The following is a 13,520-nucleotide window of genomic DNA, read 5'->3' as shown; positions in this document are numbered from 1 at the left end:
AAGTAGAAATTGAACTTTCATCAGAAACCTTGATCACATTTCCCTAGAAGTCTCTTAACTTTGGGTAGATGGTCGAGAACCTGATGTTTCTTCCCAAGTGTAACTTACATCAAAGTTATTGAGCGCATAAGCCAGTTCTCCTCCTCCTCCACCCTGGTGCTGGGAAGCATCGTCTGATGCAGTGGCCTGGGCTGCATTGGAAATGCCTGTGACCGCCTGCTGCAGCTGCTTATATATCAGGTCTCTGTTAGCCTTATAGGCTGCAACATCAGGGTGCTGGAGGCATGCCTGGGACGCAGTATAGAGGATCGGAACATTTTTCTGCAGGATTCCTCTGGCTGCAGCCATCTGATCACGATGGCCCACATCTTTCAGTTCCTATGAGGAAAACAAGAAATTGGAGCAGTCTTTATATGGGTTGTAATCATAAAAAAACTTGTCAGTAAATGCTGAAAAGAATTTCTACTAATTAGACACAATACTTTCATTAACAGCTTAGCTTCATAACAAAGGAGGCAGCCTGGGTCAGTACATAGAGTTCAAACTTTTCCAAACCAGACACTTCTGAATTTGAATCTCCAGCTCTACTTTTACCTGGCTATTGTGATCTTATTTAAAATTCCTATCCTCAGGGCACCTGCCTGGCTCTGTCATTAGAACATGAGACTCTCTTTATCTCTAGGTACTAAGTTCAAGCCCCATGGTGGGTGTAGAGATTACTTAAAAATAAAAATCTTTAAAAATAGAATAAAATAAAATCCCCATACTCAGTTTCACCTTCTGTAAAACAGGAACATAATATATTTGTCTTCTAACTGTCCTGAGGATCAAATGGGATAATGCATGTAAGCCACCTAGCATAGCACTAACTAAAAATCAAAGCACAAAATTGACTAGGCACCTTCATCACAACTACATAAAGTTGTGTGTACCTATTCCAACCAAATTAGAAAAATCATTCAAATACACATTTAAATAGGGTAAGATTTAGTTTGAATACTTGTCATTAAGTCACAAAAGTTCATTATAAGAGTTTTGTTAATTTGGGCTGGGACACCACAGATGTACATGAACTATGCAAACCAACTAGGTGAGGATGCGCCAAGCTGTTCTCTTAAGTACACAACTCCCCCGCCCCACTCCCCATCCCAGAGATGGCCTTAGGCATAAAGTTGAGACTCAAGTGCTCCATGACTTTAATCCGAAAGGTTTTTATTTGATTGTCTGGGGCATCTGGGTGGCTCAGTCATTTGAGAACATTCTACTCTTGATTTCAGCTCAGGTCATGATCCCAGAGTCCTGGGATTCAGACCCGCATCAGATTCTGTACTGAGTGTGCAACTTGCTTGAGATTCTCTTTCTCACTCTGCCCCTCTCCTCTACTCACACATTCTTTTTCTCAAAAGGTTTCCATTTTATTGTAATACTTTATACACATGCAGTCTTAAGTGAAACTGTCCTTTTCAATTTCCTCTACACCATAATTATAATCCACAGTTTAAAAAAATTTGAGATTCCTAGCATGGTTCTTACTACTGGCACCTATTAAGCTGAGTGGATATACTAAGTGACAAATAAGTGATACCAAATAAGTGACAAATAAGCAAGATAGGAAGAGGATATTTCTGGTATCCCATTATTACTCAAAGTGCTCAGGAGGAGAGGGAGAGACTTAAGTCTTTAGTAAGTATTTATTACCACCACAAAAGAGAATTAGAAGTGATAACACTAACTGACCACCTGATCTGTTCTATTTTACCTGTGAATAGAATTCTAATGTTAATTACACCAACTAAACCCTACAGTACAAATTTAAATGTTTTAAAAGAGTATTACATGTGTAAACAGTAAGAGAAAATTAACTAAGAAAGGCCAAAGTCAATAACTCAATTTGAAGTCTGACTTAGCCATTTAATGGCTCATCTTTTTAGATGAGTTCCTAATTAAGCATTAGAGACATCTAAGTGGTTTCTTTTTTCTGATACTTCATTTCACTATATATTTTAGGTTTGCATCTTTACTCAAACCTTGTATAATATGACAGCTTACTTTTCTTCCTAGAGTTCTTTTCTCATTTGGAATCTGAATTGCAAGTAATAGCTCACAGCACTCCAAATGGCAACATACTCAGAAACAGGACCCTATGGATTTATTAGAGAATCAGTGATCATTTCAAGATTCAAGCAATGACAGGGGGCTAAGGCTAACCATTAAGTTAAAACAGATGGTGGGTACATTCTATGTGGCACTTTCTAAATGCCTGGCCATCACCACAACCTCAGAGACTCTGAAGTCTTCTAGGGAGGCATTTGCATCTAAGTACTTATATCGTGCTCTGTTTTATAAAATGCTTTGCAATTAGCTTTGGAATTCTTCCCTAAGTATCTATAACCTAGATCAGTACAGTCTCTTACAAAGGTTACCAAAGACACTTGTGGTGACCTAAAGTTAATAGATGCCAGAATTACTATTCAACACTTGACTTTCCTAAAGCCCCTGCCTGGCCTGGTATGAGAACTTCTACCTTTCTAAAGACTAGAGTAGGTACAGTATTCAGAAACAGGACCCCATGGATTTAGAGAACTGATGATCACCTCAAGATTCAAGCTATGACAAGGGGCAAGGGCTAACCATTATGCTTAAGCAGCTGATGCACATGTTGTGTGTGGCATTTTCTACACGTCTTGTCCTCATCACAGTTTATGCCTGAGAGATTTCTATTTACCAAGTAAGGGGGATATATTTTAACCTATGATGAAAATGACAACTATATATCATCATTTGTCCTAACTGCTAAAGTGTTCAGCTTTCTCTCAAGAACTACTTTTGTCTTAGTACAAAGAAACTAGATTTTGTTAAGTAAACATAGGAAAATGGGCACTATCATAAGGCAGCACTATTTACTATTATAAGAATAATAATCAATCTTAAGTATTATTTTCAAAATATGTAACAGTGATAAGTAATCTGGATTGGTGAAAAAAAATGAGCTATTAAGGAATATAATAGATTACCTATGAAATCAGAGTCCCTTGGTCTACTTTAGCCAATTTTTCCCAAACTTTATCAATCCAATTGTGTTTCAAGCACACTCAGGAGCAAACAGAAAACATGAAGAAGAAATGACTGCTTTCAATGTGATTTCAACTAACCATCACATGCATCACATGCAGTGACCAAAAAATAAAAGCTTACTTCTAAGTAATCTATAGCACTCCTTCTACCCAAGAGCTGGAAATTCAAGTACAAGTTTCCTCTCATTTCCCTCTTTATATTGTTAATATAAAATTGTACCCATAGACACATGTGATCAGATGTCTTCTCTTGAATTCAAACAACTACACTTAAAGAAAAGGTCCATAGGCAAACCCAGCTAGTCCATATTCATTTACACAAAAAATTCATTACTATCCATTACCACTGTGTCTGTTCAAGTTTTCAGGAAAAAAAATCATTAAAGTCAGAGTTCAGAGACTAGGTAAGAAGCATTACGTTTTTACCAAATGCCTCAACAAGTTCTAGTACCTGGGTGGGTGGAACATCCACCACCCAGTACTTGGTAAACATGCAGGTACTCCTTCTCTATCAGACTAAGAGACAGAACTGACCACAGGAGGCACATGCAGTTCTCCTCACAGGGACTAAGGTCAGTGCTGGCCCATCCCCACCTCTGCCATCTATTTTACAGTAAAAGAAGAGCCTGCAGTCTAAAGGAAATTCAACACTTATAGTGAGCAAATTATATTCCAGCCCAAGAAAATAACAGATTAGAACCACATTTAGAATCCCATTCCAGGATGGATGTGCAGTACAGCAAAGTGGCTTATTCACTTGTTCATTAAATATTTAGTAAACACTACCATATCCAAGCAATATTCTAAGCACCAGGGATTGTAAAAGCCATTTGAACAGACAAAATCTCTGCCCCTGGAGGCAGACAGCCTGGATTAAAAACCTGGCTCCAATTCTGACTAGATGAATGACCTTGCCACGTTATTTAACCTCCCTGTACTCCAGTTCTTTGATCTATAAAGATGAGTATAGTTGGTTAAGTGTTCAACTCTTGATTTTGGCTCAGGTTACGATCTCATGTCAAGAGATCAAGCCACTCATCCGGCTCTGAGTGATAGCGGAAACTGCTTTGGATTCTCTACCTCTCTCACTGCCTCCCACACACTCGTGCTTGTGTACTTTCTCTCAAAAATAAGTGAATGAACATCTTTTTAAATGAGTATCTATCAATTACAGCATCTACCTTATACTATTCTGTGAAGATTAAATGAATGTGTGTTTATAAAGGGTTTATAACAGGGGCGCCTGGGTGGCGCAGTCGGTTAAGCGTCCGACTTCAGCCAGGTCACAATCTCGTGGTCTGTGAGTTCGAGCCCCGCGTCGGGCTCTGGGCTGATGGCTCAGAGCCTGGAGCCTGTTTCTGATTCTGTGTCTCCCTCTCTCTCTGCCCCTCCCCCGTTCATGCTCTGTCTCTCTCTGTCCCAAAAATAAAAAAAAAAAAAAAAATAAAGGGTTTATAACAGTGTGTAGCACAGAGTAAACACCTTTTTAGAGTTACTCACTATTATTTTCAGCAACATCCTTACCACCACCACACCATGCTCCAGAAAAACATTAAGGAGAAAAAGGTAAACTCCAAAGAGCCTCCAGACCTTAGGAGGTTTAGCATTTCCTTGGTGGGGGGTTGCTGCTTAAATGATATAAGGGACGCTAAAGGAGCTAGTATATACATCACACCCAAATACTGCTCTTGAGGAAATACCCCTTTTCTGGACTCGGGCTGTCTGCAAAGATAAGAGGTTCAATGAGAAGCTTAATTATTACATATCATGCCTGAGCAGAGAAGACGTTAAAGGTGAAAACAGTCTAGGGGCTACGCATATAGCAGGAGAGGAATTCTGCCAGAAAACACACAGTGTGAAAAACTGTTACCAGTTACTGAAGGAGAACACTGGGCAACATCCAAAAGGAATAATGAAGTTTCTACCAGGCTGGGACCTTAGGATAAAATGAGTAGCAATTTAATTCCCAAGAAAAGCACTAGTTTATAGGAATATACACCACCAAGACCCAGGTCCTACAAAAGACTATTTTATCAACAGGAGGCACAAAGAAGCCCATGGCCAACTTACTCAATGGATTCTACTGCAGAAAGCCACAGTTGGAAGGTTAAAGAATTAGGCCCAATTAAAACTACAAATGACCAGGACATACTACAAAACCCAAGACAAACTTTAAAATGGAAACACGTATCAATCAAGGTACAACAGAAAACAGCTGGTACAATCAAACTAATTCAAAGACGTTTTAGGGACTCTGCTACAAAGGTATAAGGAAAGTACAGGGAAACCACAAGGCTGTTAGGTCACTTAGGCCTGAAGAAACAAGGAGGCAACAGTTACCAGAATCCAGGGAGCAAGGTGTGTGGAGAATACCACCCAACAGGGGCTATGACTTTAGCCACCCAGAGCAACAAGCAGGGTGGGAGCCAGGGGAATACCCCAGCCTCTATCTCCTATCTCCTCTGATCTCCTACTGATGCTACCACTGGCCAAACCCAACCAGGACTAGAGGGCAAAGAAGCCCTGGAGGCTGTCCTGACAGGTCAGATCCCTGGGGCAAAGAACAGGATGAACAAGGGTAGAAAACAGATATGGAGAGGCAAACAGAAAACTATTCAGCATGTTAAATAATAACTTCAAGATTTTAATTACATCTTATTTCAGAAGTATTTGAAATTTACTACTTTTTTTTTTTTTTAATACATCAGGGATTATGTTTAAGGAACTCTTCATGTATTCATGGCACACAGAATTAAAAAGTCAAGCAGCATTGGGACACCTGGATGGCTGGGTAGGTTGAGCATCCGACTCTGGATTTCAGGTCAGGTCATGATCCCGTGGTTGTGGGATCAAGCCCTGTGTTGGGCTCTGTGTTGGCAGCGCATAGCCTGCTTGGGATTCTCTCTCTCTCTGCCCCTCCCCTGCTCATGAGCATGTATTCTCTCTCTCTCAAAATAAATAACCATTAAAAAGAAAAAAAGACAGGCAGCATTACTCTTCAGTAAGTTTTTCCAATAGCATACAAAGGTCTGGACTATCATTGTGTTCTATCTCAAGAACAACATCAATTTACCTATTCTACCATTTTGCAAAGATAGGCAATATAGTGTCAGTCTAAATTTTCTCACTTTCCTCAAATAATAAGCCTTCATAAACCAAAATCAGACTAGGCATTATGACTGTGGGACTATTCACCAAACTTTATTTTTTAAGTATAACTAACATTTATTTCATGTATTTAAATGAGAATTTAGGGGCACCTGGGTGGCTCAGTCAGTTGAGCATCCAACTTTTCATTTCAGCCCAAGTCATGATTTCATGGTTCATGAGATCGAGCCCCAAGTCAGGCTCTGTGCTGACAGTGCAGAGCCTGCTTAGGATTCTCTCTCTCCTTAATCCCCTCCCCACTTCCTTCTCTTTCTCTTTCTCTCTCTCAAAATACATAATAAATTAAAAATATTCATACATTTTTTTAAATAAAATGAAACAAAAACAAAAAAACAAATGAGAATTTACATCAAAAACATTAAATAAACTGTAAACATAATTGGTCCAGCATGGATATTTATGGAATTACCATACCACAAAACAAGTTTTTAAAATCAATGAGGCCCAACAAAAACAAAAAAACTTATTTGTGATTTATTTGATGGAGACATAAGCCAACACAGGAATAAATGATAAAAACAAACTATGTCTACATGAACTAAATTACTTAGGCAATATACCAAATCTAGGTATATTATAATGTCTAATATTAAGTAATGGAAATGTAAAACCAGGATCTCATATGTGCAAATTCAGTCTGATCATAACCTAAGCTTGAAATATGGTCCATAATCATATTAAATACTTTACATACATTACTTAATTTAATCTTTTCAATCCTATGGGGTAAAGATTTTATACTATTATACTACTGAAAGTTACTAAGAAGTATGCAAAGCTGAGAATGGCATATATTGGACATTTACAGTACTGACTCCATTTTCCTCACACGTGTCAGAGCCCTTTTTGGGTGTCCCTGTCCTGAAGAAAGATACTCTCATCCCAGACCAGAGGGGAGATCTTTGTCACAGAGTCAGACATAACAACTGATTTCTTCTCACTCATAATCAGTGAAGAATGGGTATGTTACAAAATTCAGATTTAGGGCAAATCTGTTAAGGGCTTCTAGATCATTTGCTTCTAAAAAAGACCTATGGAAGAAACAGTTTTTTGTTTTTCGTTGGTGGTGGTTTTTTGGTGTTTGTTTTTTTTTTTGCTTGCTGGACATAGTGATCTGTACAAATACCATGCCCAGAGCTTCTACAGCCATCCAGTACCAGGGACAGTGAACACTGCAGTGCTGGAAAAGGTCAAGAACCTGGATCCATGATGATACCTGCAAAACCTTTTATCTTAGCTACCTCAAAATCACACCTAATTTGGGACTTCTGATTAGTAAGAAAATAAATCCCCCATTGTTCAAGCAGTTTTGGAGCTGTGTTTTCTGAACTGCAGCATGAAATATCCTAACTGATGCAAGTATTAGCAAATGATAACAAGAATTTATCTTTTCAGGGCTTTATGAAAAAGCACAAGCCTGATCAGAACTATGGAAATTTTAAGAAACTGAATGGTGACATGTGCATCTGCCCTAGAGCACATACTGCATTCAACAGGAAGACCATAGAGAAGACTTAAAGCACCTTAAAAGCCAAAACACCAAAAGGATAGCAAAGCTTGGAAAAATAAGAACAATGATCCAGGAGCACACAGGTCGCTCAGTCAGTTAAGCGTCCGACTCGTGATTTCGGCTCAGGATATGATCTCACAGTTGGTGAGATCATGATGGGCTCTGAACTGAGAGCATAGACTGCATGGGATTCTCTCTCTCCCTCTCTCTCTCTGAACTTCCCTCTTCTGCACCTCAAAAAGAAAAAAACTTAAAAAAAAAGAAGAAGAAGAAGAAGAAGAAGAAGAAGACGACTGATCCACATGCCACACAACACAAATTCATAACACTAAGGAAACTATTAAGAACGATTTATAAGAAATAACTTGAAAAGTGACCAAACATGGGGGGAGAGCACTGATAGTTTCTGATATGCCAGTAATTCCAATACGTTTCAACTGGCTTATGGTTTTTAAAAATCTGAATTACACTCCAATGCCAACTGAAGTTAATCCTTGAAGGCACGTAACAAAGTCCTTATCATCTGTCCAGACACCAAGTTATTTAAAGCACAATTTTAAGGGGCCCTTGGGTGGCTCAGTCAGTTAAGCATCCAATTCTTGGTTTCAGCTCAACTCATGATCTCACAGTTTGTGGGTTCAAGCCCTGCAATGGGTTTCTCTTTCTCTTTCTCTTTCTCTTTCTCTTTCTCTTTCTCTTTCTCTCTCTCTCTCTCTCTCCCCCTTCTCCCCCACTCTCTATCTCTCAAATAAACTTTAAAAAAGTTTAAAGCACAATCTTCACAAGAATTAAAATAGAAGCATAACATAAATGCAACTTAACACAATAGTGACAGGATACTTCACAAATTAAATGTTTTAATGGAACTATACTGTCAGAGGGTGGTAATTGTACCTTCAGAAAACTCAGGTTAAAATCACTTTTTCCCACAAGATAATAATATAAACAATTTTAATATGTCCCCAAATCATGACAATACCTGTTGCCTTTTGGCTGCCATAATGTTCAGCTTATCCACTTCAGGTTTCAGGGCTTTATACTGTATTCCTAGGTCTTGTTCAGTGCCAGCATTCCTCAGTTTCAAGATACCATCTTCCACCTATAAAACACACTCCTAAATAAAAAAATTCTAAACAATACAAATATGTATATAAAAAAGATCTATAACATTTTATTCCTTTTAACAGTTCCTCAGCAATCCAAACTCCCTCTTCAGTTTACATGACCCTCAAACATTTGAGCAGTTACTACATGGGAACTTTATGGGAAGTGGGAAGAAGAGCAATATACCGTGCTATCTAAAACAATACAATTTAGGGGCATGTGGGTGGCGCTCAAGGCATCTCACTTCAGCTCAAGTCATGATCTCATGGTTTGTGAGTTCGAGCCCCACATCAGGCTCTGTGCTGACAGCTCAGAACCTGGAGACTGCTTTGGATTCTGTCTGTCTGCACTCTCTCTCTCTCAAAAATAAATATAAATAAATAAACAAACAAACAAATAAATAAATAAAAATAAAACAATACAATTTAAACTATCTTGGTTTCTCAACTCTGGAACTCTACTGGTACAAGAAAATGCTTAATCACTACTGCAGAGAGAAGGAGTCAAAACATTATCTTTGCTACATGTTCTGCATCAGAATGAAGACTAAAGAGAATCATAGCGCTATCCGTATGAGATACACCTAGAGTAGAGAAGGAAATGGAAACGAAAGGAAAACATGCCTGGTGCACTTGGGTAAACGAAGGTCAAAACCAAACCAAATTCTAAGGAATGCTGAATTAAGCATGGCCAGCAGCAGCCTCACTGTGATGGAGAGAACAAATTACAGACACAGGCCTGTACTTACAACTTTCAGCTGAACAAGTAATTTGTAGACATCTGCCATGTCAGCCAAAATAAGCAGCCGGGTAACAGCAGAGAGCAAAGCTCGAGCTGCCCGAACCATGTTGCCACGCTTCACAGAAGAGCAGGGATCATCTGCAAACTCTCCCGCAGCAGTCTTCATCAAATCACCTGTTTTACATCATGAAAAAACAAACTCATCAGAAATGAACCAAATAACTGGTCTATATTTAAAAAAATTACAATAAAAATAGTTCAAACCTTACACAGTCCATGCACAGAATTTAAGGGCTCCCGTTTTTATTGTTTTGTTTTCTTTTGTTTGTTTTACAGCAGTCACTAAGAAAAGCACCCTTGCATACTGTTGGTAAAAACACACTCTCTGGAAAGTGATTTGGTGCTATAGATAAAAAGCCTTAAAAACACTCCTTTCCAGGGCATCTGGGTGACTCAGTTAAGCATCCAACTATAGATTTCAGCTCAGGTCATGATCTCACAGTTTGTGAGATAGAGCCCCACATTAGGCTCTACGCTGACAGCACAGTCTGCTTGGGATTCTCAGTCTCCTATCTCTGTCCCTCCCCTACATGCACATGGGCTCTTGCACGTGCGCTCACTCTCTCTCTCTCTCTCTCCCTCTCAAAATGAATAAACATTAAAAGGGGGAGGGATCTTTAAAAAACAAAACAGCTCCTTTTCAGAAAGGAGCATTATAAGTATCCTAAGGAGAAAAAATAAAAAAGATGTGAGAAAAAAAAAAAAGGATCTAATGTGATCCACCCTCACATCTACAGAATGGTACAGAAATACAGCAACTATTATGTATGACCACCACACTTCATTAACCATCTCACCAGTATATGAAAAGTCAGACCGGAGTCAATGACTTATTCATTTTCCTCATACTAAAACCCTGACAACAACTCAAATACTCAACAATAAGCATCTAGTTAAGTCAATTATGGTACATTCTACAATTGACTATTATGCAAATATTAACATATATATAAAAAAATGTTAATGTAGGGGCGCCTGGGTGGCGCAGTCGGTTGAGCGTCCGACTTCAGCCAGGTCATGATCTCACGGTCCGTGAGTTCGAGCCCCGCGTCAGGCTCTGGGCTGATGACTCAGAGCCTGGAGCCTGTTTCCGATTCTGTGTCTCCCTCTCTCTCTGCCCCTCCCCCGTTCATGCTCTGTCTCTCTCTGTCCCAAAAATAAATAAAAACGTTGAAAAAAAAATTTAAAAAAATTTAAAAAAAAATGTTAATGTATATAATGAAACCATAAGCATAAAGAAAAGAAAATGATAGATATATGTAGCCTGTTTAAAAAAAATGAGAGAGAAAAGACAGGAATCAAAAGGCAAATAATAGTTATACTAGGTTACAAGCTTGCTCTTTACATTATGCTGTACTTATAAAAACATTTTCTATAACGAACAGGTATTAATATCCATAATTAAAAAATTAAGCTAAAAATATATGCAATATATTTTACCAAAGTTTCTAGGACTACCCATGGTTGGTTATAGTATCCAATCCTAAATTCAACAATATTAATAATTTATTTATAATGTTTCCTAGAAACTTGTAAAATAACTTACATTTTCATCACGTTTCTATTAATAATCATTTAAAGTGTATATTGTCCCTCTTTTCTTACAGCTCTAAGCAAATGGAGGGCCAGGACTGTGTCTGTTCCATCAGTTATTCGGACAGTGCCTGTTCATCAGTTATTCGGACAGTGCCTGTATAGGGACTATCTTTGGATTCCTAGGAAAGCAATTACTTCCTCCCTTGGCTGAATGTGTCCACTCCAGATTAAAGCCTAAAGGCCATACATTCTCACATCTCTTCCAGTAATATAAAAAAGTGCATTCTCAAGAAGCCTAGTTCTATCTAAAGAGTCTTACCAAATTTCTCCTATCAAATTTAGCTGTAGAATAGTACCTTAGAGGGGAAAAAGTTAAATTCACCCTCAGATTCATATAGTAATTGGGCTTAGAGCACAGTATAGTATTAAGAGTAAAGACAAGCTCTGCAAATATGTCAGGTAAGAAATAATCACAATGAAGAATTTCATAGTAAAAAAACTATCCTGAACCTAAGACACAGACACAGAAAGATAATGACATATGGCAATGATGTGGATACGTAACATTAAAACTGTTATCTTATGATAACTAAAAATACTGAGCTCACTCATTCATTCATTCATTTATTCAACAAATATGAGCACCCACTATACATCAAAGTCTGACTTAAGTGCCAGTGATACAGCACCCAAGAAACAGCCCATGTCCTCATGGAACTCTAAAGAGGGAGGAAGACAGACAAGCAAACAATTAAAGGTAGATTAAGACAATATACCTAGATGCAACGGGCTCACAAATCAGGGAGTAATACAATACAATCAGAATTACAAAAGCCCCGTGGACAAGGTGCTACGGGGAGATTGTAGGAAAAGCTATTTATTCATGAAGAAGCTATCTCAAAAGCCTTGCAGAAAAAGGTATTTACCTTAAACAATATTAATATTAAATAAGAGATACTGGCTTATACAATAAGTAGAATTTCACTTATTTATTGAGAACTTGCTAACACTAAAACAAATCAACCACTAGGGATACAAAGCTGAACAAGACTATCTCTGCTTTCAAGTGGTTTACAATCCAGAAAAAAAAAGTGATCATGGCCATGGACATAAATTATGTGGCATTTTAACATACAAGCTTTAAGAAAAACATAAAAGTACACACAGTTTCAAAGGAAAAAGCACTAACAACCAGTGTTGAGGAAGAAGTGAAATGCCAGCAACAGTTTTATGGGAAACATGGTACTGTGAAATGGACTCTTCTCTCAAAGGACTGGAAGGATTTTTGGTGTTAAAATTGAGGGAGTCAGCATCTCAAGCAAAAGGAACAGCAACATTTGTGGTGCCTGGGTGGCTCAGTCAGTTAAGCGCCTGACACTTGATTTTGGCTCAGGTCATGATATTGCAGTTCTTCAGTTGGAGCCCCACGTCAGGCCCCATGCTGACAGTGCAATGCCTGCATGGGATCCTCTCTCTCTCTCTCCCTCTCTCTCTCTGCCCCTCCCCAGCTCGTGCTCTGTCTCCCTCTCTTCTCTCTTGTAAAAATAAATAAACGTGAAAAAAAATTTTTTTTAAGTTGAGACACACAGTAAGAAGGTGTATTTAGAGGCTGAGTCCTCCAGTTTAACTGGGAATTGAAGGATGTGTACAGAAGAAGCAGAAGATAGGGATGGAAAGTCCACAGACATAGTACAAAGAATTCCTGAGCCAAAGCAGGAAGTCAAAGTCATAGATACACAGAATTAACCTAACAAAAGTATGTAAAATAAACCTGACCCCAGAGATGGGTCAGAAAGGCACAGTGAGAGCCCAAGAAAAGAATCTTAATAAATGATAAAGGCAAGGGTTAAATGATATAATAACCTTTGATTATAAACAGTGAGGAAAAAGAAATTTCCTCACTCTGACTTAAATGTTTCAAGCTGGGGCCACAGCACTGTATGATGATTTAAAAAAAAAAAAAGGTGGCACCTGAGACTGTGTTTTTAGGAGTAGTGACGAAAACTCAAATGCATGCATACATACAGGATCAATGGAAATGAATTAAGAATCCAGAAATAGAGTCAATTAATTTTCTACAAGGCTGCCAAGATCATTCAATGTTTTCAACAAACAGTACTGGGACAGGATATCCACATGCAGAAAGAAGGAACATGAACCTCTACCTCTTAGCATATACTTTCAAAACAGAACTTAGAAGAAAACACTACCATAAGTCTTCATGGCCTCTGATCAGCCAATGGTTTCTTAGCTATGACACCAAAAGAACAAATAAGAAGAAAACATAGATTAAATGGCATCATCAAATTTGAAATTTTAGTGCTTTG

The 13,520-nt window shown here is 38.3% G+C and overlaps 1 protein-coding gene across 4 annotated transcripts in view; it reads right to left on the bottom strand.

The window, feature by feature from the left end:
• The window catches only part of CTNNA1 (catenin alpha 1), a 313,848-nt gene that overhangs the window by 111,825 nt on the left and 188,503 nt on the right, over window positions 1–13,520 (bottom strand). For all 4 annotated transcript variants that reach the window (XM_043589023.1, XM_043589042.1, XM_043589033.1 and 1 more), the window contains 3 exons: window positions 9,605–9,771; window positions 8,732–8,851; window positions 109–378 (listed from right to left, as the gene is read on the bottom strand). In XM_043589023.1, the coding sequence (XP_043444958.1) occupies window positions 109–378; window positions 8,732–8,851; window positions 9,605–9,771 (557 nt within the window). The remainder of the gene's footprint in view (window positions 1–108; window positions 379–8,731; window positions 8,852–9,604; window positions 9,772–13,520) is intronic.

This window comes from Prionailurus bengalensis, chromosome A1, assembly GCF_016509475.1.
Source record: "Prionailurus bengalensis isolate Pbe53 chromosome A1, Fcat_Pben_1.1_paternal_pri, whole genome shotgun sequence".
Lineage (NCBI taxonomy): Eukaryota > Metazoa > Chordata > Mammalia > Carnivora > Felidae > Prionailurus > Prionailurus bengalensis.
The sequence above is the reverse complement of the archived record's forward strand: the minus strand, read 5'-3'. Positions and strand labels throughout refer to the sequence as shown.